Here is a 25,279-nt window from a genome sequence, read left to right on the forward strand (position 1 = left end):
TGTGCTGCCACATCACCTTCTTTTAATAATTCTTCACAGTATTCATCACCATCTGAGTTTACTTGTTTATGTATTTATTTAGTTGTTAACCTAGAGATGTTAGATAAGTGTGGGGTAGAGGAAAGGTCTAAACTGGAGAAATAGAATTAGGCATCAGCAGGATATAATGATGTTGATATTCCCAGAGCTTTCTGAGTGGAGTGTTGGACTGAAGCCAGGCTAGAGAGTGAAGGGGTGAGTGAGATAGAGGCACTGGAGAAAGCAAAGTTTTCTGCGAAGTTTTACCTTATTAGGAGGAGAAACGGTAGGGCAGGTATTTGGTAGAGGGAGAGTCGGGATTTGAGGCTTTTTGTTTTTATTTTTATTTTTTAATTTTTTTTTATTTTTGAAACGGAGTCTCGCTCTGTTGCCCAGGCTGGAATGCAGTGGCGCGATCTCGGCTCACTGCAAGCTCCGCCTCCTGGGTTCGCACCATTCTCCTGCCTCAGCCTCCTGAGTAGCTGGGACTACAGGTAACCACCACCACGCCTGGCTAATTTTTTTGTCTTTTTTAGTGGAGACGGGATTTCACTGTGTTAGCCAGGATGGTCTCGATCTCCTGACCTCGTGATCCGCCCACCTTGGCCTCCCAAAGTGCTGGGATTACAAGCGTGAGCCACCGCGCCCGGCCTGTTTTTATTTTTGTAAAATATGTGATACTTAAGCAGATTTAAATGTGGATGCAAAAGTTCCAGATGAGAGGGAGATGTAAAATATTTGAGAAACAGAAAGAGAGGCAGATAGGTATAGAATTTTGGAAAATGGGAATTTTAGGGTTTTTTGTCTGGTTGCTGAGCATAAGCAGGGAGGTGGGACTGGGTGATTTGAAATAGTCGTTGAGAGTAGCAGTTGTGGAGAGTGAGAGAGAATTGGTAGGATTGCTGGCAGAATCTAAGTGCCATTTGCAGTTGGAGAGCAGAGACCAATGCCGAAACCAGTCTATCTAGTGGTGTGGTGTAGAGGTATGGCTTTCTCCAATACAGCTTAGGTTTTTTTTTTTTTTTTTTTTTTTTTACCTCCACCCCCCCCCCTCTTTTTTTTTTCCTGATTCAATCTTAGAGCAGATAACTGGTTTTCTGTAGAACAGAGCTTTTGCCAGCCAGTGTCATGAAAAATCAGAGGGGCTGGCAAATTTAGAGGATTGGCAGGCATGTTTATGAAATGACATAGTGTGGAATCTGAAGTTGAATAAGGAAGTGCAGAAATGGTAAGGCTAATTGGTTGGTTCAGAGGCCATTAAAGAGTGGCCACTGAATGGACTGTAAGGCCCAGAATCATGGACCACATCAATTTTGTTTCCCATTGCATGTTTAGTAGTCTTGCACATGGAGAGTACTAAATAAATCTTTGACAAATGAAGGAGTACTGATAGGGCAGTTGTTAGACTGTGTTACATATTATTAATTTAAAAATCTGAATTTTTATATTCTCAAATGTCTGATAGTTACAATAATTTTATTATAAATTCCTTTTTTTTATTCTTTTCAGGCCAAATAGAATAATGAGACTTCGTTTCAATCATTTTGCTACAGAGTGTAGTTGGGACCATTTATACGTTTATGATGGGGACTCAATTTATGCACCGCTAGTTGCTGCATTTAGGTAAGCTCAGTCATATAAGCGTTTTTTCATCATTGTTTGATTCTAAATTTAAACATATCTTCTGGATTGCATTTTTACTGGGTTCACCTTTATTATCACTTAACACATTTATTTTATGGAAAAAATACTAGTTCTTGAGTCCCACCATCACTTGTGTGTTAGTGCTAACTTGGTTTCTGTAGCCCTGGGTAAGTTTCTAGGCATAGTACGTGACTTCTCTCTTCAGTTTCCTGATCTGTAAAATTGTGATAGGTCTATTAAGTTCACCTGCTCCTTGTGGTGGTGGTGAAGTTTATCGTTACAAAATATTTTGAGAGTAATATATTGAATGAAACTATTTCTGTGAAAAATTTAAATCAGGAATAACATCCATCACGTTCCTTGTGTAGTGCCCATTGCATAGGCCTTCAGGAGTTATTTGTTGAGTTCAAATATAACTGTGTGTGTATATGTATGTGCATCATGAGTGAGGGAAACTTTTTGGAACAGTACACATAAAATGAACAGTGGCTACCTGTGGAGAAATCAGGAACATGCTTATTATATATTTTTTTTTCAATAAGTACATTTACATTAGTAGTTAAACAGAAGCAATTTAACACCAAATATATGGAGTGTTCTGAATTGTTAGGGTGTATTTACACCAATAGATGGTATAGCCTACTGTACATCCTGCTGATATGGTACAGCCTATTGTACCTAGGCCACAAATCTGTACAGCATCTTACTGTACTGAATACTGTAGGTAATTGTAACCCAATAGTATTTGTATATTTAAACATATCTATACATGGAAAGGTACAGAAAAAATACAGTATTATAATCTTATACAACCTCTGTCATATATGTGGTCCGTTGTTGACCAAGTGTCATTATGTGGTGTATGACTGTATATTTTTCTAAAATGCATATCCCCTTAGGAAACCACCTGCAACTGGCTTTCTAAATTTCTTTGTCTCAAACGTTTTATTTCCTTTACTTTAAAAAGAAATCAGTTCAACAAATATTTTTTGTGTTTCTCACGTGGGGCTTGTCTGGCTGATGTCCCGTGTGGGTGAGGGAGTTAACAGGAGGCAAACAGTACACAAGGACAGGAGATCAGGTGACTGTTGTGTCCTCGTGTTTTTCTACCCGCTTTGGCTTAGAAATCTCTCGGACGTATCTTTGAACTGAGAACCAAGGCCATTTTCTGGGTTTTAAAGGTTCATTTACAAGGCCAAAGAGCAGGGTGGATGGCTGTGCTGAACATTTAAAGTGGCATTGGCCAAGTGTTGGAGTATGTATCTTTATGCCAGCATTTGAAATGTAACTTGTAGCAAGAAGCACCCCAAACTTTAACACAGGCCCAAAAACTAAGTGTGATGTTATCATAATAGTACTTGTTGGGGATTCACTTGTTACTGTGTTTGTTAATCAGAATTCATGGAGCTCTTGTTGTATGCCAGGCACTTTGAATCAGCTTATCAGGAGCCTTGTAGGAACATGAGCCAAGCAGGTGTACATCCCTCTGTGGTTCACCTGGACGGTATATTTGATAAACAGTGGTAGCAGTGGTAGAGCAGAGAGAGTGATTGAGAAAATTCTTCAAAAGAACATTATTCCTTTTAGAGTTTTTTTTTTTTTTTAAAGAAAGTTATGTGCTGGTGGGGCAGTTGTTAGACTGTGTGATCTAGAGGAACCCTTCCCTTTCCCCCTTCCCTTTTCCCCTTTCCCCTTCTCCTTCCCACTTCCCCTTCCCCTTTTCCTTCCCTTCCCTTTCCCCTTCCTCTTCCCTTTCCCTTTTCCTTTTCTTTCTCCCCCAGGCTGGAGTGTAGAGGCAGGAACGTAGCTCACTGCAGCCTCAACCTCCTGGGCTCAAGAGATGCTCCCACCTCAGCCTCCCTAGTAGCTGAGACCACAAGAATGCAACACTATGCCCAGCTAATTTTTTTTTTTTTTTTTTTTTGTGGAGATGGAGTCTCACAATGTTGCCCAGGCTGGTCTTGAACTCCTGGGCTCAAGCAGTCCTCCCGCCTTGGCCTCTCCAAAGTGTTGGGATTACAGGTGTGAGCCACTGCATCCAGCCAAAGATTGCTTTTGACATACCTGTTTCCAGGTGGCCCTGGTCTTGTCAGTACTTATTCCTTCAGCATTTCAAGGGATTCTGGTGTATATAACCAGTGAAAGCATGATGATGGTTAATCCTTCATTTACATCTCCAATCAAATGTCACCTCTTCCAAGAGGCCTTCCTTTCACCCTTTCTAAAGTAGCACCTTCTGTTCTTTCCCTCTGCTCTCCTTCCCTTCATAGTGTTTGTCTCTACCTGGCATTATGTATGTGGGGAGTATCTGGGCTTATTTGTTGTTTTTCTAATGTGAACTACATGAAGGCAGGGACATAGTCTTATTCACTGTTGTATTCCTGGTACCTAGAACAGTGTCTCACAGGTAGTAAATGCTTAGTAAATATTTGTTAGTTGAATACATAGTAGAAAATGCATCACTATTTTGTAACTCCTGGAGCACCAGAGTTTCAGAGTTCCTAGAGTTCTGTCTTCATATTAAAAATTGAAGGGCCAGGCGTGGTGGCTCACACCTGTAATCCCAGCACTTTGGGAGGCCAAGGTGGGCGGATTGCCTGAGGTCAGGAGTTCAAGACCAGTCTGGCCAACATGGTGAAACCCCATCTCTACTAAAAATACAAAAAAAGAAAAATCATCTGGGCTTGGTGGTGTATGCCTGTAATCCTAGCTACTCAGGAGACTGAGGCAGGGGAATTGCCTGAACCAGGGAGGTGGAGGTTGCGATGAGCCGAGATTGCGCCACTGTGCTCCAGTCTGGGCGACAGAGGGAGACTCTGTCTCAAGAAAAAAATATATATATATATTGAATAAAGGGCCAGGCACAGTGGCTCAGGCCTGTAACCGCAACACTTCGTGAGGCTGGGGCAGGAGGATTACTTGATCCCAGGAGTTCAAGACCAGCCTGGGCAACAGGGTGAGACCTCATCTGTACAAAAAATTTTAAAAATTAACCAGCCGTGGTGGTGTGTGCCTGTAGTCCCAGTCACTCAGGAGGCTGAGGTGGGAGGATTGCTTGAGCTCAGGAGGTCAAGACTGCAGTGAACTGTGATCGTGCCACTGCACTCTAGCTTGGGCGACAGAGTAAGACCTTGTCTCAAAATAAAACAAAGCAAAACAAATGAAATGAAAATCCTTTCCCTCTTCATTTTGATTCCTTGCTTATGGACTCTTCCAGTCATTTTTTTATGCATTTATATAGGTACATGTAAGTGTACACATGTACTAGGCCCATTGTTTTACAGCTTGCTTCTCCCCTATGCCCTTATCAGAATGCCTGATGAGCTTCTTGTTAGTCCCGCAGACCTATGTAATATGCAGTGACTTATGCAGTCAGATTTCTGGGCATGAGCATTTAGATGGGTTCCAACCTGTTGCCATCTGAACAGTGCTGTGGTTAGGATTCTTGTATATTGGTCATTGTGTACATGAGCAAGTATTTTTTCTACAAAGAAATAGAATTGCTAGGTCAGAGTGAATGAGCATGAGGTTGTATGTCTGGGACAGATTGCGTAGGGCTTGGCAAGGATCTCGGCTTTTACCAAATATGATGGTAGTGGTGGTGGTTGCGAATCAATAATGAGGCAAAAATCACGGACATATGAAGAAATGCAACAGCAGGTAGACATAAGAAAAACGATTAACCTCAGGAGTAAAAAGAACTCAGAACAACAATTTAAATATTGCTTTTTACTTATTAAATTAGCAAAATTAAAATAGAACCTAGTAGTCCTTGCTGTTGGCAGAGTGAAGTGGGATGGACCCTTCATTCTGTATTGATATGATTTCAAGTTACATATCTCTTCTGGAAAGCAAGTTGGTATTATGGCTCTAGAGTCTTAAAGGCATCATTTAGACCTTTTTACTCAGTAAGTGTTTTTTTGTTTGTTTGTTTGTTTTATACCAGTCACACAACAAACATTTAGAATCTATTATGTGCTGGGTTGTGAGTGAGGTCCTAAGGAGAACCTAGGGAGCTTTTAATGATATAGAAAATGCATATGTTTTATTTGTAAAATAGAATATACAATGTAAATAACATCAATTAGGCTAAGAAAATGCATTAGAATGCTAACAGTGTTGGAGTTATGGGTGTTTGTTTAGCTTCTTCATATTCTTATATAAATATTTTATATAAAATATCTTGGGCGCTGTGGCTCACGCCCGTAATCCCTACGTTTTGGGAGGCTGAGGTGGGTGGATCACCTGAGGTCAGGAGTTCGAGACCAGCCTGACCTACATGATGAAACGCTGTCTCTACTAAAAATGTTAAAAAATTAGCTGGGCATGGTGGCGGGCACCTGTAATCCCAGCTACTCAGGAGACTGATGCAGGAGAATCGCTTGAACCCCGGCACACAGAGGTTGCCCTGAGATTGCGCCACTGCACTGTAGCCCGGGCAACAAGAGCAAAACTCTGTCTCAAAACAAACAAACAAACAAAAAGAACTCATGTCTTTCAGCAATATATGTGTAGTATTCATCACTCATAAAATTTGTTACTTTACGTGATTGTGGAAGTTTATTTTTTCAAAGAAGCACTATAAAAAGTTTTATAAGAAAAAGAATAGGGCCATTGATTTCAAATCTCATTAGAAATACAACTCAGAATAAAGGAAGCCTAGCAAAAGATTCAGATCTGTTCCTCAAGGATCCAGAACTAGTAGGGTAGCACTATGTATTTATCACAGGAATTTGCCTCTCTTCCTGGATGTGGTTTTTAAATTATAAGGATGGATTTGTTTTAAATTTGTGTCTGCTACAATTTGACATGTCTGTGCTTGTGCTTCCCTCTATAAGAAGTGTGTTTTCATTTCAGTGGCCTCATTGTTCCTGAGAGAGATGGCAATGAGACTGTCCCTGAGGTTGTTGCCACATCAGGTTATGCCCTGCTGCATTTTTTTAGTGATGCTGCTTATAATTTGACTGGATTTAATATTACTTACAGGTAAGATTCTTAAGTCTAGTATTTGTGGTTTCATTCAGGAGACTATCTACTATGTTTTAACAACAATAATGGCTAACATAGATTGAGAGCTTACAGTGTGCCAGGCATAGCATCAGGCAGTTTACATGGATTTTCTCATTTTAAATTTTTCTATAAATTCATTGAGGTCTGGGCTCTGTTTTTCTACTCGTTTATAATTGAGGAAACTGACAGGAAAAGGTTAAGTAGATTGTCAAAGTAAGTGGTGGGAACACAATTTAAACCCAGGTGTTGCTGCTGTTGAACTTCTCCTAGAAGAGGGGGACTTTTCTGCTAATGGACAAAAACATTGGAATTTTACAAAGTACAGCTCAACAAATATTAGTAGTTGTCATGTACTCAATAGTAGGAGAAATCTATATCATTAAAGTACCTTGATAGCTCATTTATCCCCCTCTTTTAAATTCTGAATTACATTGTTTCAAAGCACTGTCAGTACAAGTATCTTATGTTATTATGGGATGCATTATAGTTCAATTCTTTTTATTTTTTTTTTTTTTGAGACAGAGTCTAACTGTCATCCGTGTTGGAGTGCAGTGGCACGATCTCGGCTCACTGCAACCTCCACCTCCTGGGTTCAAGCAATTCTCCTGCCTCAGCCTCCTGAGTAACTGGGATTACAGGCACCCGCCACTATGCCCAGATAATTTTTTTGTATATTTAGTAAAGACGGGGTTTCACCATGTTGGCCAGGCTGGTCTCGAACTCCTGACCGTGATTCTTCTGCCTCTGCCTCCCAAAGTGTTGAGATTATAGTTGTGAGCCACTGCGCCTGGCCATAGTTCAATTCTTACATTAAGTTAAAGTAGCCTGCCTTCTTCCATCTGAAATGAGTAGATAAAATTACTAAGGAATTTTAAATATACCAATCTGGGCAGTAACCTTAAATTCTATTATATACAAATTTTCAGAGACTATACAGAGGAATATGTACCATGAGGATGGTGGTTTATTGTTGGCAGTTTGTTTTATTCTTTTCCTTTCCAAACTTGCAACCATGAACTCAGCAATTCTGTAAAGCTTATCATTAGCAGGCTACTAAGAAGAATAGGATAATCCTCCCACCCTTGAGGAGCTGACAGTTCTGCAAAAATCTCCTCCCTCCTTGTAATTTCTTTGGCTTTATGAGTTATTTATTCTTATCCTCTTATTATGAGAATCCAGCAGGGTTGATTTGATTTCATTTCTTGTACCTCAGGCTCTAGCTATGCAGTGTTGAGCAAACCCATTTGGACTGAATCTTTAAGTACTGAAGTTATGCTTGTGAATGAACTGAGACAGTGAGATTCTTAAACCTGTGTGGGAGAAAGTTCTGCTAAGTTAATCGAAGTGTTGTGTTGTGTTCTGTTAATGTAATTTACCCTGCTATTTTCACAGTTTTGACATGTGTCCGAATAACTGCTCAGGCCGAGGAGAGTGTAAGATCAGTAATAACAGCAATACTGTTGAATGTGAATGTTCTGAAAACTGGAAAGGTGAAGCATGTGACATTCCTTACTGTACAGACAACTGTGGTTCTCCTCGTCGAGGCATCTGCAATTCAAGTGATGTCAGAGGATGCTCCTGCTTCTCAGGCTGGCAGGGTAGGAGCTTCTTTCATTTTTATTTTTTCTTCCATTTATAGAACATTCCCAGCTAAATAAATAGATTGACTTTATTCTTAGCACCTATATAGTTTATATTAATCCAATACCAGGTAGCATTTAAGCTTGAAACATCCCTCTATCCAGCTGCTTATGAATTTCAATTTCATAGATGTGTGGTCGTGGTCTCTAGAATTATGGAGGGTAGGCCGTTTTTTGTAACCTGTTTGTGAAAGTTGAAGAACTTGGACTCGGTCATAAAAGGATGTAGCAGAGAGCCAAGCTGGGAGATCGGACAAGAGCTGACAATAATGATATTTCCTCAGAAACACACTCTAAGTTCAGAGAAAATTGGAATCAGTTATATATTAGAATCTTAAAAGGAGTTAGTGAATAGTATTATCTACAGAAATAATTAAAGAAGCTTTAGGGAATTCTTTAAGGGGTGAGTGATAATAACTGTTATTAATTTGGTGATTTTCCTTGTAAACTTACCCCTTCCTCAGAACCTTTTTATTTTGAAAGGAAATATGCTTGTTTAAATTTAGTTTGTTGGGTTTGGCTGACATTGTAGAGTTAATAATTGAAGCATTTCAGTATCTACCATTGAGCAAATATTGCAGCAGAAGCCAAACCTCCCAAGAATGGAGCCTGTCTCTTCAGTTTGTTTAAGTTTCTTGATTTACCAGAAGATGGATAGTTTGTATGATTGCTCCCAGGTCTAGTTATCACACTTATTCGTCCATATCCACAAATTCTGCATCTGCAATTTCAAACAACCGTGTGTAGAAAATATTCAGAAAAAAACACAATGAAAGATAATACGGGCTGGGCATGGTGGCTCACGCCTATAATCCCAGCACTTTGGGAGGCCAAGGCAGGCAGCTCACCTGAGGTCAGGAGTTCGAGACCAGCTTGGCCAACATGGTGAAACCCTGTCTCTACTAAAAAATACAAAAATTTAGCTGGGCAAGGTGGCAGGCACCTGTAATCCCAGCTACTCAGGAGGCTGAGGCAGGAAAATATCTTGAACCCTGGAGGCGGAGGTTGCAGTGGGCCGAGATCATACTACTGCACTCCAACATGGGTAACAGAGTGAGTGAGATTCCGTCTCAAAAAAAAAGATAATACAAATAAAAGATACACATATGAAAACCATTTACATAGCATTTACATTGTGTTAAGTATTATAAGTAATCTAGACGTGAGTTAGAGTATATGGCAGGATGTGTGTAGGTTATATGCAAGTGCTACACCACTAGTTTAAATTAGGGACTTTGAGCATCTGTGGATTTTGGTACCAAGGGGGTCCTGGAACCAATCCCCTGTGGATATTGAGGGATAACTATATATTTTATCCTTAAGATTTTTCATGTGAATTAATTATTTATTTATCTGGGCTTTCTCCTGAGAGTTGCTTAAGCAGGTATTTCATTACCAAAAAAACTCTAACCTGGATATAGTCAAGTCATCATTAGAAAGTATGTGATTTACCCTTGGTCAATGCCCTGAATAAATTAAAATAACAAATTAAAGGATTTGTCTGATATTTAAATGCCAAAGGAAAGACTATTATTTAAATATTTGTTACATTTAGATGATGAAAACTTGAAATGCAGTAAGCTTTAAAGCTGTATTTTGTGAAGCTAATTCATTATGTTTTTATTAGGTCCTGGATGTTCAGTTCCTGTACCAGCTAACCAGTCATTTTGGACTCGAGAGGAATATTCTAACTTAAAGCTCCCCAGAGCATCTCATAAAGCTGTGGTCAATGGAAACATTATGTGGGTTGTTGGAGGATATATGTTCAACCACTCAGATTACAACATGGTTCTAGCGTAAGTTGTTTTAAACATTTTTGCAAGAAGCTTAGTTTTTTATTTTGAAAATTTATAAAGCACAGATAAGCAAAAATAAATCACCAGTAATTCTACTACCTAAGGAAAATCCCTGTTAATATTTTGGTAGTAGTCTTTCAAATTGTTTTAACATACGTTGAGTTTTTAAAATTGAATGCTACAAAAAATTCATTGTCATGATACGCATTCATGTTTTTCAAATACTGTCTCTGATGTTTTGCTTTAAGTTTTGTAGTAAGTTCTATATAAGTAGGGGATTACTTTATCTTTTAATTTAATTAATAGTTCCAAGGTCAAATGGTTTGAATTTATAGTTTGCTAGTGGAAATTATACCATCGTCTAATACGTCCCAGGGTTCAAAGTCTATTTGCTGATCCCATGCTGCTCATTTTGAAGGGAGAATATGTGTTGTCATAGTGGAATTAGCTGTGGAGGTGGACTTGTAGAAAAAAATTTATAAATTTAATCTTGCTGATTTTATTACCTGGAACTTTTTTCTAGGCATTTTCTATTAATGAAGATTGTCCAAAAAACCAGCATCTGTTCATTAAGGGATTCTGGAAATATGGCAGCAGTGGCCTAGTTTCTGCATCCCCCCATAGTCGTTAAAACACATTGCACAACTAGTCTAGCAAAATCAAAGAAACACAAGCAAATTCTGTAATAAAACTTGGTCAGACTGGGCACAGTGGCTCATGCCTATAACCCCAGCACTTTCAGAGGCTGAGGTGGGTGGATCACTTGAGATCAGGAGTTTGAGACCAGCCTGGCCAACATGATAAAACCCCATCCCTACTAAAAATACAAAAATTCGCCAGGCATGGTGGCGGGCACCTGTAGTCCCAGCTGCTCAGGAGGCTGAGGCAGGAGAATTGCTTGAACCTGGGAGACAGAGGTTGAAGATCAGATGGTTGTAGGTGTGAAGCCTTATTTCTGGACTCTATTCTGTTCCATTGGTCTGTGTATCTGTTTTTGTATTAGTGCCATGCTGTTATTGTTACTGTAGCCCAGTAGTATAGTTTGAAGTCTGGTAACCTGATACCTCCAGCTTTGTTCTTTTTGTGTAGGATTGAGCTGGCCCAATCTCTATTCCCATTGCTGCTGCCTTAGTTCAAGCCCTTTAATTTCTGCAATGGTCAGGTTAGGTTAGTAGTCTTCCTCCAGATTCTTTTCTTTCCCCATACATAGATTCAAACTATTTTCTTTGCCTGGAACACAAATGCTTTTCTGAATATGAATTTAAAGTCACATATTATTATAGTTTTTAGGTATACAGATTTTAGGTATTTTCATGGTTTTCATCAGAAGAACTGTTTGCCAGCAGTGGGAGTGGCACAGGTGGCACCCAGAGATCTCATAGGAGATTAGATCTCTACAGAGCTTTTCTTACACATCCCCCTTCCCTCTGGGGGAAAGAGAGCTGTCAGTCTCTATTCTTTCTTGGCTGGACAACCCAGAGGAAGCCCCAGAGTTGTTCAGGCGCTCATGCTGTCTTTCCAGACTCTACCTCAGCAAGTCATTTGTGTGGGCACCTCCTAGACTGTGTCATTATCAATAACTGCAGCCCCTCTATAATCTCATTTCTAAATGTTCCACATTCTACCCCCCTTCTGTGGTGGACACTGTTGGTGCCTTGCCCAAATCTCTTTATTTTTACCTGGCTAGTGCACACAGTTACCTGATGCTGTGCAATTTGGCTGTTGTCAGTTCATAGCTGACCCTTTCTCTGAAGAATTCTCTCAGCAGACTGGAGCTGTCTTACCCAGGAACACCTAGAATACTATGCTCTACCCCCAGGATAGCCCCTAGTACAGTGACCAACCAGTTTAACTGGAACTCTCCCAGTTTTAGCACTGAGTCTTGTGTCCTAAGAAACCCCTCAGTACTGGATGAAATGGGATGGTCACCCTGACCCCCAGCCGCTGACTGGCTGGATGGAGGTACATGAGTCTGACCCTGCTTCTACATGGGAAAATTCATGTTCCAGGGCTCCCCTTGGGATCAGGCAAAAGCTATACTTCAGCTGAGACCACCTTTTTGCTTATCCTCTCCTTCTTCCTGCTGCCTTGCTTGTCTCACTTCCTGATGTTTGTCAAGAGAGCATTCCCTCAGTAAATCACTTCTACAGGAATCCCCATCTCCAGCTCTGCTTGCAGGGGATCTTACCTGAGACACTTTCCAATCTTTTCACATCTTTCTCTCTAATACTCTAATAGTCTTTGATCTCCACATGGGTCCATAGTTCATTGATTCTTTCTCTTTCCCTCTCTTGTTCTCCTTCTTAACTCTAATATCTTTTCATTTTCAAATTCCTACCACCTTTTCTTCTGTTTTCATTCTCAGTTAATAGCCTTGCTTCCTGCTTCTCTTTTGAAACATAAAGGTCAGAAAACTATTTCCACAAACTCCTGCCACCACATTTCCCCTTCACCTACATCTGTGCCCCTTTATCGTCTTCTGTAGATCAGTGCTGTCTCATAGAAATTTCAGGCATGATGCAAAGGTTCTGTATTACCCTGTCGTGTCACTGGCCACATGTAGTTATTTCACACCTGAAATATGGCTAGTGTGACTTAGGAGCTGAATTTTTTATTTTCCATTGTTTGTTCTCATCTTACTTGATCTGGCACCAACATTTGAAGTAGTTAATCCTTCCCTCCTCTTTTAAACACTTTCTTTAGTTGACTTCCAGGATGCCACGTTCCCTTGATAATTTTTTTAATTCCATATTCCTTCTCAGCCTCTTTAGCTGGTTTCTCTTCAACTGACTGACTTCTGAATGAAGTCAGACCAGGGCTTAGCCCTTGGTCCATTGCTGTCTGTTTATTCACTCTTTTGGTGACCTCATATAGTATCTTGGCCTTTTATACTTGGTGACTCCCAAATTTGTATTTGCAGCCTAGACTTTTTTTTTTTTTTTTTTTGAGACGGAGTCTCGCTCTGTCGCCCAGGCTGGAGTGCAGTGGCCGGATCTCAGCTCACTGCAAGCTCCGCCTCCCGGGTTCACGCCATTCTCCGGCCTCAGCCTCCCGAGTAGCTGGGACTACAGGCACCCGCCACCTCGCCCGGCTAGTTTTTTGTATTTCTTAATAGAGACGGGGTTTCACCGTGTTAGCCAGGATGGTCTCGATCTCCTGACCTCGTGATCCGCCCGTCTCGGCCTCCCAAAGTGCTGGGATTACAGGCTTGAGCCACCGCGCCCGGCCGCAGCCTAGACTTTTTACCTGAGCCCCTATCTCCAACTCTTTAATTGATGTCTCAACCTTCTGTCTGTGTACTAGGCATCTTATGCTCAGCATGTCCCACACTTATCTTTTTCTCAAGGCTGCTCTTCCCCCAGATGTCCCTATCTCAGTTAATGGCCACTCCATCCTTCTATTTACTTAAGGCAGAAATCTTGGGTCATCTGCGCCGTCTTGTTTCTTCACACCCCATATTAGTATATTTATTAGTTATCTCTCGCTACATAACAATTTACCACAAACTTAGCAGCTTAAAACCATTTGCATTTATTATCACCATTTTGGTTGATTAGGAGTCCTCTGTAGTCAAGGTGTCAGCTGGTCGGCATTCTCATCTAGAGGCTTGAGTGAGGAAGAATTCATTTCCAAGCTCGCTCAGGTTGCTGGCAGAGTCAATTTCCTTGTGGTTATAAAACTGAGGGTCCCAGCTTTCTGCTGGCTATTGACTTGAGGCTGTCCTCAATTTACGGAGGCTGCCTTCAGCTCCTAGAGCTTACCTCAGTTCCTAGAGGCCACCTAGTTTCTTGTCAGCTGGACTTCACCAGTATAGCTGCTTACTTCATCAGGCTGCAAGGAGAGTCTCTAGACTGAGTCTGCTAGCAGGATGGATGTCACAGAAATGATATCCTATCATCTTTGCCATATTCTGTTGGTTAAAAGCAAGTCATAGATCCTGTTTGCCTCCTAGGGGAGGGGATTATACATGGGTATGAATACCAGGAGGTGGAGATCATGAGGACTACCCCAGTGTCTGTCTGACACGATAGGTCAAATCTTGTTAGCTCTACCTTTAGAATCTATCCCAAATCTGATCACCTCTAGTGCTGCCACCATGAGAAGAGAAGGTGAAATTAAAGGCATGAAAGTGATTATGCCTTCTGCTGTTATACTAGATGTTATGAAAGGCGCATATTTGCCTTTACGTGATTTTACCCTAACATCCTCCCTCTCTCTTGACGCAAGAAATCTGGGAGTCTTTAGATATTTCCGTATGTTCTCCTCCTCATACCATAATTTCATATTAAGTGCCCTCAACTCTGTCACCAAATACATGTCATATTTATTCTTTTATCTTTATGTACAGCCTGTTATTATCTCTTACTTAGTCTTCAGCAGTAGATTTCTATCAAATCTGTTCATTTCCATTTATTCCTATTAATCAAATTGCTAAACATGAACTGGGGTGCCATTTAACAACGTAAATAGTATCATTTACTACCTTCTTAAAACCCATCAGTGTCTTACCTTTGGACTTAATGGCCCTGCGTGATGTGACCACTGTTTACCTTCCCAGACTCAGTCTTTTCCTATCCTGCCATCATTCACAGCACTTCTGCTCCACCAGCCTGCTTTCTTACCCGAAACGTACAGTGTACATCATTACCTTAAGAGCCTGTGCGTTTGCCATTCCCTTGGTCTAGACTGTTCCTGCTATTGCGCCTCAGGGCTGGTGTCTTCTCACCCTTTAGATCTCAGTGTGGTTATCCCACAGAGAGACCATCTCTGACCATCCAGTTCAGACATTTCTCCCTTTTGTTCTTTTTTATAGTCCTCATTTTCTTTATGGCATTGTTCGTGATTTTTAGTTATGTCAGTGCACGCTGTTGTACTTGCTCATTGTCTGCCTTTGTGAAGTTCTTCAAGGTTAGGGACCTTGTTTACTCACTGCACTCAGAGCTTAGCTCATAGAAGGTACTCAGATAAGTATTTATCAAATAAACGGGAGAGTAAATGATTTATTTCCTTCACAAACATCTGTTCCTGGAAATATTAATATCATCTATTACTTTTTTTTGACTGACATACTTCATGAGCCACATTGTTTTTTGGATCATAAATTTTTTTTCCTACTTGATCAAAACATGATTTTCTACAGCTTTATTGGTTTCATGTAAATATTAGCATAGTTCCAAATAATGAACTTTCATGAAAAGTTAATTTAGTGATTCATTTTAGAAGTAGTGTTTCTGGAACTTAGATAACAGATTTTTATTTATTTATTTATTTTTGAGACGGAGTCTTGCTCTGAAGCCCAGGCTGGACGACAGATTGTATGGCACAATCTCGGCTCACTGCAAGCTCTGCCTCCTGGGTTCACACCATTCTCCTGCCTCAGCCTCCTGAGTAGCTCGGACTGCAGGCACCTGTCACCACGCCTGGCTAATTTTTTGTATTTTTAGTAGAGTTGGTGTTTCGTCGAGTTAGCCAGGATGGTCTCAATCTCCTGACCTCATGATCCGCCTGCCTCGGCCTCCCAAAGTGCTGGGATTACAGTCGTGAGCCACTGTGCCCGGCCAGATTACAGATTTTATAGTCATTTATACTCTTACATGAAAGTATTTTAGGAATTGCTCTTACTGTCCATTTTCCTCACAGTCCTGTTAATGCAAAACTTTTTAGTTGCATTAAAAAGCAGTTCCCATTTTGTTACCCAATGGTCCTCTTGTGAAATAAGTGGTCTTGGTCCCCTGGATTAAGATTGGCAGTTGAAACTTTATTACCAAATTTGTTTCTCTTGAGCAGAAGAGAGTTTTTTTTTTTTCTTAAGTTTAAAAAAAAAATAATAAATCGATCAGCGGTCAACCAAATAAGCAAAATAACATCACCGAATCCAATAAATGTGAAAGCAGACTCATGGAACACCAAGTGTGACCTGACCTCTTACATACCCCACGGAAACCACACTGGGGGAGATTCTGATAATTCTCAGTGATAGCCCAAAATCTAGAAGGGAGCAAACTGAGTGAGCATTACTGTTTTTGACTGTAACTAAAGAGTAGGAGACATAGTTGCTGGGGAGCATCAGGTGAAAGGGGGAGAAATTGACCAAGTGGCTGATTCCCTACCCAGAACTCAGGGCTTCTATTATAATTAGAATATGATCTGAGCACTGTGGTAGATCACAAACAAAATTTCAGAGGAGAGGAGAGGAGAGTCTGGGTATTTTATTCTAACTGGCTGCACACCCTCTTATCTGAGCCCCAACATTTCCTTAGACTTCAGAAGAATAGATAGAACATAAAATACCAGCCCTCACACTAAAGCTGTGGAAAGGATGGAAATTCGATAAACTTGTCTTAGATACAGTGGGAACAGAATTAAGAAATCACCCACACTTTGCAAATAAAATGTCTGGAGAGCTATGTCTAACCTCAAACAAGATTAAAGAAGTGGCATCGTAGCTAGTGCAAATATTCTATGATGAAAAAATAAAGAGGAAGAAAGACTGCAGCCTGTAAAATCTAACAAGAACCCATCATGGAAGAAAAGCAGCTTCAAGGAGTAGAAGGAGATTCCTTCCAACTGCTTCGTGCTACAGATCAACTTAATGAGAATTTGAATTCAGAAAAACAAGCTAGAAGACAAGAAGATGATAGTAACAGAAGAATTGGGAGGTTGTAGGCCTAAAGAAATACGAATAAATTAGATATAGCAAAAATTAGAATGAAAATTTAATTACTGACAGATTGAGATAATTGTGTAATACATTGGAAAAAAAAAACAGAAAAGCAAAAACACAAGAAGGACAGAAGGTGATCAAATAGAACTATAATTGCTGTCACTGAAGAAAAGAACCTAACACACGTAACAGATGGGTTGAAACAGCACAAGGCGTTTCAGAAAAATTCTATAGTTTCACAATGACAAAACCTGATTTGATCAAGTTATTGAACTTTTTGTGCTTGGAGTGTATCCAAGAAAAATAAAGTCAGTGAACTTTTGGGATAAAGGACAAATTATTATTTGGGAAGCCTCATGTAGTTTTGTACCGTCTGCTGGCTGGGGTCATGTCTAATCTCCACAGAGCCTTTGCCTTGGTCTTTAGGTGGCCCAATTGGGTTTCCAGTCTGTTATGGAGTTTGAAACCTGTACCCTGTGGTACGTGATGGTCATTGGCTTGCCACCCATCCTAGAGGGGTCGAGGGAGGTGCTGTCACTCTATGGAAGACATCTTTTTCTGAATTCCTGGAGTCTGTCTTTGTTATCTTGGATTCAGTTCCCAGAAGGAGCATTTATCTGGTACTTGGAATTTATGTTTTATTGCATCAGTATTATTGTTCTTGTCTTATTTTTTTTCTCTGTGTTAAGAGATGATTAACATGTTGTTTAAGTGTCTTTTGGCAGTTCACCTTAGCCAGATTTTGGGGACCTGCCAGCACCTAAGTGTCTCTGACAAGCTCTTGGTCTGACTTGTTGACAGAAGAGGAACAAAATACATTAAGAGACAGATTGGGCACTCTCTGTGCCGTTTGACAGAAATGTGGAGACCTGTTTCTGTGCTTCCTCTGTTTCTTTCCTTTCTTTTAAACTTACAGAAATAAGCCTCTGGCTTGAACGTAAGGTCTATATGTGTAGTCGGAAGCTATATGAGTCCTCGGGAATCACCTTTCATAGCCAGAATTCCACAGAAGCTTTGCAGTGGTATGCAGTCCATTTTATAAAAACATATTCCTGGATGGATTTATTTCTATTTGAAGTAAAATACAATATCATGTCATAAATAGAGGCTGCGGGTAGGCAGAGAAGAAGAGAGAATGAGAATGATTCACACTTCTTCAGGGTTCCAGGCAGAAAAGCACACCATGAAAAAAGAGGGAAATAAGCTGGCCACAGACTTCTCCATAGCAACATTTTCAATACCAGCAGTGTTCAAGGGAGCAACATCTGCAAGGTTCTGGAGGAAAAAAAGGATGGTCCAAGAATAGTATACCCAGCCAAGATGTCATTCTGCTGTAAACCTGGAAGGTGGATATTCTCAAACAGGAGTGAATTCAGGGAAAGAGTACTATGAGCTCTACTTAAACAAAACAAAACAAAAACCCACTTGACAGTGAAATCCAGAGGAGAATTGAAGAGCTCAAGAAAGAGAGGTTGTGGTAAAGGGACTGTGAGGAGATTGATTCAGCTAAAATTCAGGACTAAGTAACTGTGGAATTACTTTTACTGATTGTAGTGCAAATGTTAAGGACCTGGACATTATAAAAATTTTATAATAAAAATTTGAAGAAGAAATGAGAGGAAATGTGAGTGCTAAGATTTTTCAACTTTTAAAGCAAGAAGTTAGTGAATTCTGTACAAAAATAAATTGCATATAACTTTAAATTCAACCTCTAAATAATTTTTCATGTATTTTTAAGTGTGTAATATTCCAAACATATGTAAAATAATAGTTGGTGCCAATTTATATGCAATTCATATTTAATAGTTGTCACCATTTGTTATATTTGCTTCAGATCGTGTATAAAATATTTAAGATAAAAAAAGGCTTAGAGAAAATTAACACCAATGGATTCACCACCAGGTTAGAAAATAAAACACTGCTAACACAGTTGAAGTCCCTTGCATGTCCCTCCAAAGTCCCAGAGATAACCTGTATCCTGATTTTGGTATCAGTTGTTCATACTTCCATACGTATGTTATACTTTACATATATGTTATACATTATATATATGAAAGTATAGTATAATTAATAAATTTTCTGTTTTTAGTCTTTATAGAAACAATGTTTTGCAGTGTGCTATTTCAGCTTAACATTGTTTTGAGATTTATGTTGACGTATGTTGCTGGAGTATATTTTTCATTCTGTATACTTATTCTTTATGTTATCTATCTGTGTATATTACCATTTATTTGTTGATTTTCAATGGATGGACATTTATTTGTATTCCTTTTTTGCTATTGTGACAAACTTTCTTATACCTTTGTGCATATATATGATAATGTTTTTCAAAATGTTTTAAGTACTTGGAATATCCAGGTAAACTTTTATAGAAAAGAAATATTTACTTAAGGTATAGCAATATCATTTGTTTCTTTTTGGTTTATTTTTTTCTATTTTATGAAAATAATTAAAATTAACACTTTATTAACATTATCCTCTTATATGCATAGAAAGATGTCTGGAATGATGTTTACTTAATATTAATGATATTTATTTCTAGATCATGGAATGTGGGAACTTTATAAAAAACTTTTGGCTCTTTATTCTTTGTATTGGTTACATTCTTTATAATGAACATGTATGCTTTTTATAAAAACAGAGTTTTTCTCAAAAGCAAAAACTCAAAAGTGAGTGCTTTAAGATATTGAATGTGATTATTCAATAATGCATGAATAAGTATAAATTGCATGGCAGGATTATAAATTATTTTCTTTTTGGCATTTTTGTATTTTAAGGTCTTTATATTCATAGTACAAGTGAAATGCTATAATGGTATTCTGGCTTTTGAAAATGTATTTTTAGTCAATTATATAAAGAAAAGGAAAGATTCGTAATTTTCTTTTACTTATCATTCCTTTTTTGGTACCTATCTTCAGTTTCTCATGATTAAATAAAAGTTATTGTAATAAAATTTTGAGTCCCTTGAGTACAGTGCAACCTTTAAATGATTTAGACTGTTTATAGAAGAGGTTTTCAGGAAGTGCTAGAACCTTCCAGTAGGTTTCTGTTCCTTTCTTTTCCCAGGATTTCATAGTCCAGCTCCTTTTCCCGAGTTATCACTTGTCCAGTGGGCCCAGGTGTCAGGTTTATTTGTGAAGGTGACAGGTGCCCCCTATATCCATGGTAGATTTAGTGAGCATCTCCAAAGTGGATTATATCACAAATAAAATAGTATAAGATGTTCTGTCTTATTAGTTGGGTGAAAATATGATCTGTTTGTTTTGTAGGTATGACCTTGCTTCTAGGGAGTGGCTTCCACTAAACCGTTCTGTGAACAATGTGGTTGTTAGATATGGTCATTCTTTGGCATTATACAAGGTAAAGTATTTCCACTCTGTGCTAAGGAAGAAACTAAGTTTTCCTCAGTTACTTCATGTATTACATAGTTGAAAAGCTACCTCAGTTTTGGTTTTTAATTGGAGACAACTTTTTGTTTGGGGGCATTATAAAATTGCCTAAGTTATAAGTAGAAATTAAAATGGAAACTTTTTTAACTCAAGAGATTCTAATGGTTTCAAACTGTAATGGGGTATTATAATTATGGCACTAAATGGTTAAAGATGTAGATTAAAAAGTGTAGATTAGCTTTTATTCTCATAAGCAAGTTAGCCAAGAATAGCTACATTGTAATGTGGCTGAATAAACATTTTCATTTCCTCATTTTTGTAGATAGATGGTAGGATGAGGCAACTTTATTTTTCCAAGTCCTTTTATACTGTAAAAGATTCATGTGAGGAAGTCCAAGAAAACTGGTGAAGTATTAGAGATGTAAAATATGATTAGTTTTATTTCCCTTTTTCCTTTTTTTATCCTTTTCCTAGTAATTCACTGAAAGGTGCCTTTGCTAACCCTTAAAATTTTTTAAATTTATTTTTTATTGAGGTAAAATATACATATATAATGGTACCATCTTTACCATTTTTAAGTGTACAGTTTGGTGGTAATAAATACATTTACATTCTTTTTTTCCTTCTTCATTCTCCCCCGCCAGCCTGCCAGCCTCTGGTAACCACCAATCTATTCTCCATCTTCATGAGATCCACTTTTTTAGCTCCCACATATGATTAATAATGTGATATTTGTCTCTCTGTGCTTGGCTTATTTTACTTAACATAATGACCTCCAGTTCAATCCATGTTGCTACAAAATGACTGGATGTCATTCTTTTTAACGGCTGAATAATGCTCCATTGTGTATATATACACCACATTTTCTTTATCTAATTATCCATTGATAGACACTTACATTGATTCCATGTTTTGGCTATTATGAATTGCGCTACAGTTAACATAGGAGTGCAGATATCTCTTTGGTATGTTCATTTCCATTCTTTTGGATATATACCCAATATTGAAATTGTTGGATCATAGGATAGTTCTATTTTTAGTTTCTTTACTAACCTTTTTTAAGCTGAAAGTAATATTGAGCTTTTGTTCTTCTCTGTTCTCAGATTTAATCTTTTCAGTGTTTTTTAAAATTTTGTTTGCATTTTTTTCCTAGGATAAAATTTACATGTATGGAGGAAAAATTGATTCAACTGGGAATGTGACCAATGAGTTGAGAGTTTTTCACATTCATAATGAGTCATGGGTATTGTTGACTCCTAAGGCAAAGGAGCAGTATGCAGTGGTTGGGCACTCCTCACACATTGTTACGCTGAAGAATGGCCGAGTGGTCATGCTGGTCATCTTTGGTCACTGCCCTCTCTATGGATATATAAGTAATGTGCAGGAATATGATTTGGGTAGGTATATTTTTTCTAGTAGATGCCTTTTGAATATCAGATTCAAAACCTCTAAGCTTATTATTTTGACTGTTTAGAAAGGTTCAACCTCATATTGATTCAGTACTTTATCTTGAAACATAGTTAACACTGGGCCCGGGCGTGGTGACTCATGCCTGTAATCCCAGCACTTTGGGAGGCTGACGTGGGCGGATCACCTAAGGTCAGGAGTTCAGGACCAGCCTGGCACCAACATGGTGAAACCCCGTCTGTACTAAAAATACAAAATTTAGCCCAGCATGGTGGCGGGCACCTATAATCCCAGCTACTCAGGAGGATGAGGCAGGAGAATCGCTTGAACCCGGGAAGTGGAGGTTGCAGTGAGCCAAGATTGCACCACTGCACTCCAGCCTTAGGGAGAGAGTGAGCCTCTGTCTCAAAACAAACAAACAAACAAACAAAAATCAATATAGTTAACATTGATGTATTACCAGTGAAATACAGATTATTGATACTCCTATGTAGTATGTGTTTTTTACTGTCAGTTTGGTAAGGAGCCAAAGATGACCCAAAGTACTCTGGGTATTTAAAATAAATAAAAAGAAAATGGTTCAAAACAACAAATATTGAAGAAAAAAAGTATTTGCCTAGCCCTTTAGAGATTGGTTTAGCGGAGTATGATTTACCCTTAATATAAAATATTTCCTTTGGTTAAATTTCATTGTATCTGTTGTTGTGCAGTAGGAATACCAGGTATAATTAACATTTTGTGAAAAGTAGGCCTATAAAATATATCTGTATATTGGTCACCAAAGGTTATAGGGAATTAAATGTTCATTTGAGTGGAATCTGATCTTTTTATTTTATGTATTGAGACAAGACCTCACTCTCTCACACAGGCTGGAGTGCAGTGGCACAATCATAGCTCACTGCAGCCTTGATGCCCTGTCCTCAAGTGATCCTCCCACCTTAGCCTCCCTAGTAGCTGGGACTACAGGTGCATGCCACCACTCCTGGCTAATTTTTTAATTTTAGTAGAGATGGGATCTTACTATGTTGCCCAGGCTGGCCAACATAGCAGGCTTCAAGTGATCCTCCCACCTTAGCCTCCCAAAGTGCTGGGATTATACATGTGAGCCACTTCGCCTGGCCCTGAGTGTTTTAAATTTAGTTAATTCTTTTCTTACATGGCATATTAGAACATCAGAACATAGAACAGACTGGAATTAGGCCACATGGCTTTGTTACAAGTTTAGGTGACTTTCTTTAAAATATAAAGATAAAAAAGTATATGTATCAGGTCTCCTGAAATCCCTTCTCGTGCCCTAAGCGCTTTGGACATTTTCAGTAGTAGAGAGGAGGAGCCTGCCATGCTTGCCTTTAACTGTTTTTCCTTTCCAGATAAGAACACGTGGAGTATATTACACACCCAGGGTGCCCTTGTGCAAGGGGGTTACGGCCATAGCAGTGTTTATGACCACAGGACCAGGGCCCTGTATGTTCATGGTGGCTACAAGGCTTTCAGTGCCAATAAGTACCGGCTTGCAGATGATCTCTACCGATATCATGTGGATACCCAGATGTGGTGGGTACTTTTTCTTGAGCTTTCACTTTAAGGTGTAAATTCTGTAGAGGCAGTTGTTGAGAAAATATTGTGCTATCTTTTTGTTTTTATGCCTGGCAGTTAATTCTGTTCAGCATTGTATATAGAGAAATTGGGAAATAAACAGAGGGTAATAAAGTAGCTAGTATTTGTTTTGTTGCATTATTCTGTAATTCTGTAGTAGGTTGGTTAGAAAATGCTTAGTTTTTTTTAACAAATATAAAGCAAATTTGAGTCATGAAATAATGTAATTATAAAGCGATGGTTTCTCTTCTTTTTCCTCACCTATTTGATACCCTGCTATGGATACTGTTTTATATTCTGTCATAAAAATTATCATTTTGAGTAGCTGTGGAATACTCCATTTTGTGGGTATGCTGAGACTGTGCAGGTGAAAGTTTTGGTTTCCTTCTAGTTTTTATGTTATTAAGAAACCATTATGCATTAAGCTTCTGTCAATATTTCACATGATTTCTGCCCAGAAATTAGAATTATATAGCTACAGAGTATGAAGAGTTTAAGGTTCTTAATATTTGCCAAAATTCTTACAGGTCTTTAAAATTATATATATTTATTGTTGAAAAAGTTACTTATATGTAGGGAAAAATCTGGAAGGGTTTGTACCTTTGGGTCTGAGGTTAATAAAGTGGTTGTGCTTGCATTAGCAGATACATAAATATTCTTTAAAAACTAACCTTGTATTTATTATTTCTAAATAAACTCAAAAGGACCATTCTTAAGGACAGCCGATTTTTCCGTTACTTGCACACAGCTGTGATAGTGAGTGGAACCATGCTAGTATTTGGAGGAAACACACACAATGACACATCTATGAGCCATGGTGCCAAATGCTTCTCTTCAGATTTCATGGCCTATGACATTGGTAAGTTTCCCAAAACCATTTTAGCTTCAGGCATCTTTTTGTCTATAAGCAACATTTAAAAGGAGACTGAAAATATTGCCAGTTAAAAATGGTCAGGCCTGGCTAACCTGGTGAAACCCCGTCTCTACTAAAAAATACAAAAAACTTGCCGGGCGAGGTGGCGGGCGCCTGTAGTCCCAGCTACTTCGGAGGCTGAGGCAGGAGAATGGCGTAAACCCGGGAGGCGGAGCTTGCAGTGACCTGAGATGAGATCCGGCCACTGCACTCCAGCCCGGGCGACAAAGCGAGACTCCGTCTCAAAAAAAAAAAAAAGGTCAGGCCATTTGAAAGAGGTCCAAATGGTATTTTTTATATTCCTTTGACTAATGTTACATATCTGATAAAAATTATTTCTACATTAAATTCTTTTTGAAATAACTCCTGTTAATTGCTTGAATGCTAATTTTTGAGGCTGAGTTAAGGTGTCTAGTCTCTCCTTTGTAATGTTATGCCTACCTGGTAGTGTTACATAGTTGCAACCACCAGCATTGTGTTAAAATTGGTTCACTTATTAGCTTTATCTCATTCCCTAGGAAACTGGTTTCTCACATGGTCTTGGTGTAGCAATATACTAGACCGGAAGAGGGCAGTATTTGTTCATGCAAAGCAAATGCATACTGGATGATTTCTTTCATAAAAATCATCAGATGTTCATTTTAAACAAATCATTATTTTTTTGCTTGTGGTAAAATACACATAAAATTTACCATCCTAACTATATTTAAATGTCTAGTTTAGTGATATTAAACACATTCATATTTTAAATGTCTAGTTTAGTGATATTAAACACATTCATAATGTTATAAATCCATCACTGCCGTCCATCTTCAGAACTTTTCTTCATCTTGTAAGACTGAAGCTCTATACCCATTAAACAATAATGTCCCATTTCTTCCTCCCCACAATGCCTGGCAACCACTATTCTACAGTCTGTCTCTGTGATTTTGACTATTCCAAGTTAGACATTTGTTTTTAACAGACATTTGTGTGCCAGCCACTCAGTTTGTACATTGAGAAGATCAGATGAATAACTTAAAGCCCTTAGCCTCAAAGTGGAAGAGGTAGAGAAATGAGCAGACAATAGAATTGCACTTCAGGGTATTTCTGGCTGAAAAGAATGTATGAGAGCACCTCTGAGTACCCTTTAAGTCATGGAGGGTAAGAGTGATGATAAACAGGGAACACTTTCTTGAAGAGGGGCCATCCCCTCTGGACAC

The 25,279-nt window shown here is 38.8% G+C and overlaps 1 protein-coding gene across 2 annotated transcripts in view; it reads left to right on the top strand.

The window, feature by feature from the left end:
• ATRN (attractin) overlaps positions 1-25,279 on the top strand; it is a 176,767-nt gene that overhangs the window by 58,586 nt on the left and 92,902 nt on the right. For both annotated transcript variants that reach the window (XM_050745651.1, XM_050745652.1), the window contains exons 3-10: positions 1,528-1,641; positions 6,520-6,648; positions 8,065-8,270; positions 9,940-10,108; positions 20,042-20,132; positions 21,315-21,558; positions 22,939-23,122; positions 23,869-24,023. In XM_050745651.1, coding sequence (XP_050601608.1) covers positions 1,528-1,641; positions 6,520-6,648; positions 8,065-8,270; positions 9,940-10,108; positions 20,042-20,132; positions 21,315-21,558; positions 22,939-23,122; positions 23,869-24,023 — 1,292 coding nt within the window. The remainder of the gene's footprint in view (positions 1-1,527; positions 1,642-6,519; positions 6,649-8,064; positions 8,271-9,939; positions 10,109-20,041; positions 20,133-21,314; positions 21,559-22,938; positions 23,123-23,868; positions 24,024-25,279) is intronic.

Source organism: Macaca thibetana, chromosome 10 (assembly GCF_024542745.1).
Source record: "Macaca thibetana thibetana isolate TM-01 chromosome 10, ASM2454274v1, whole genome shotgun sequence".
Taxonomy (NCBI): Eukaryota; Metazoa; Chordata; class Mammalia; order Primates; family Cercopithecidae; genus Macaca; species Macaca thibetana.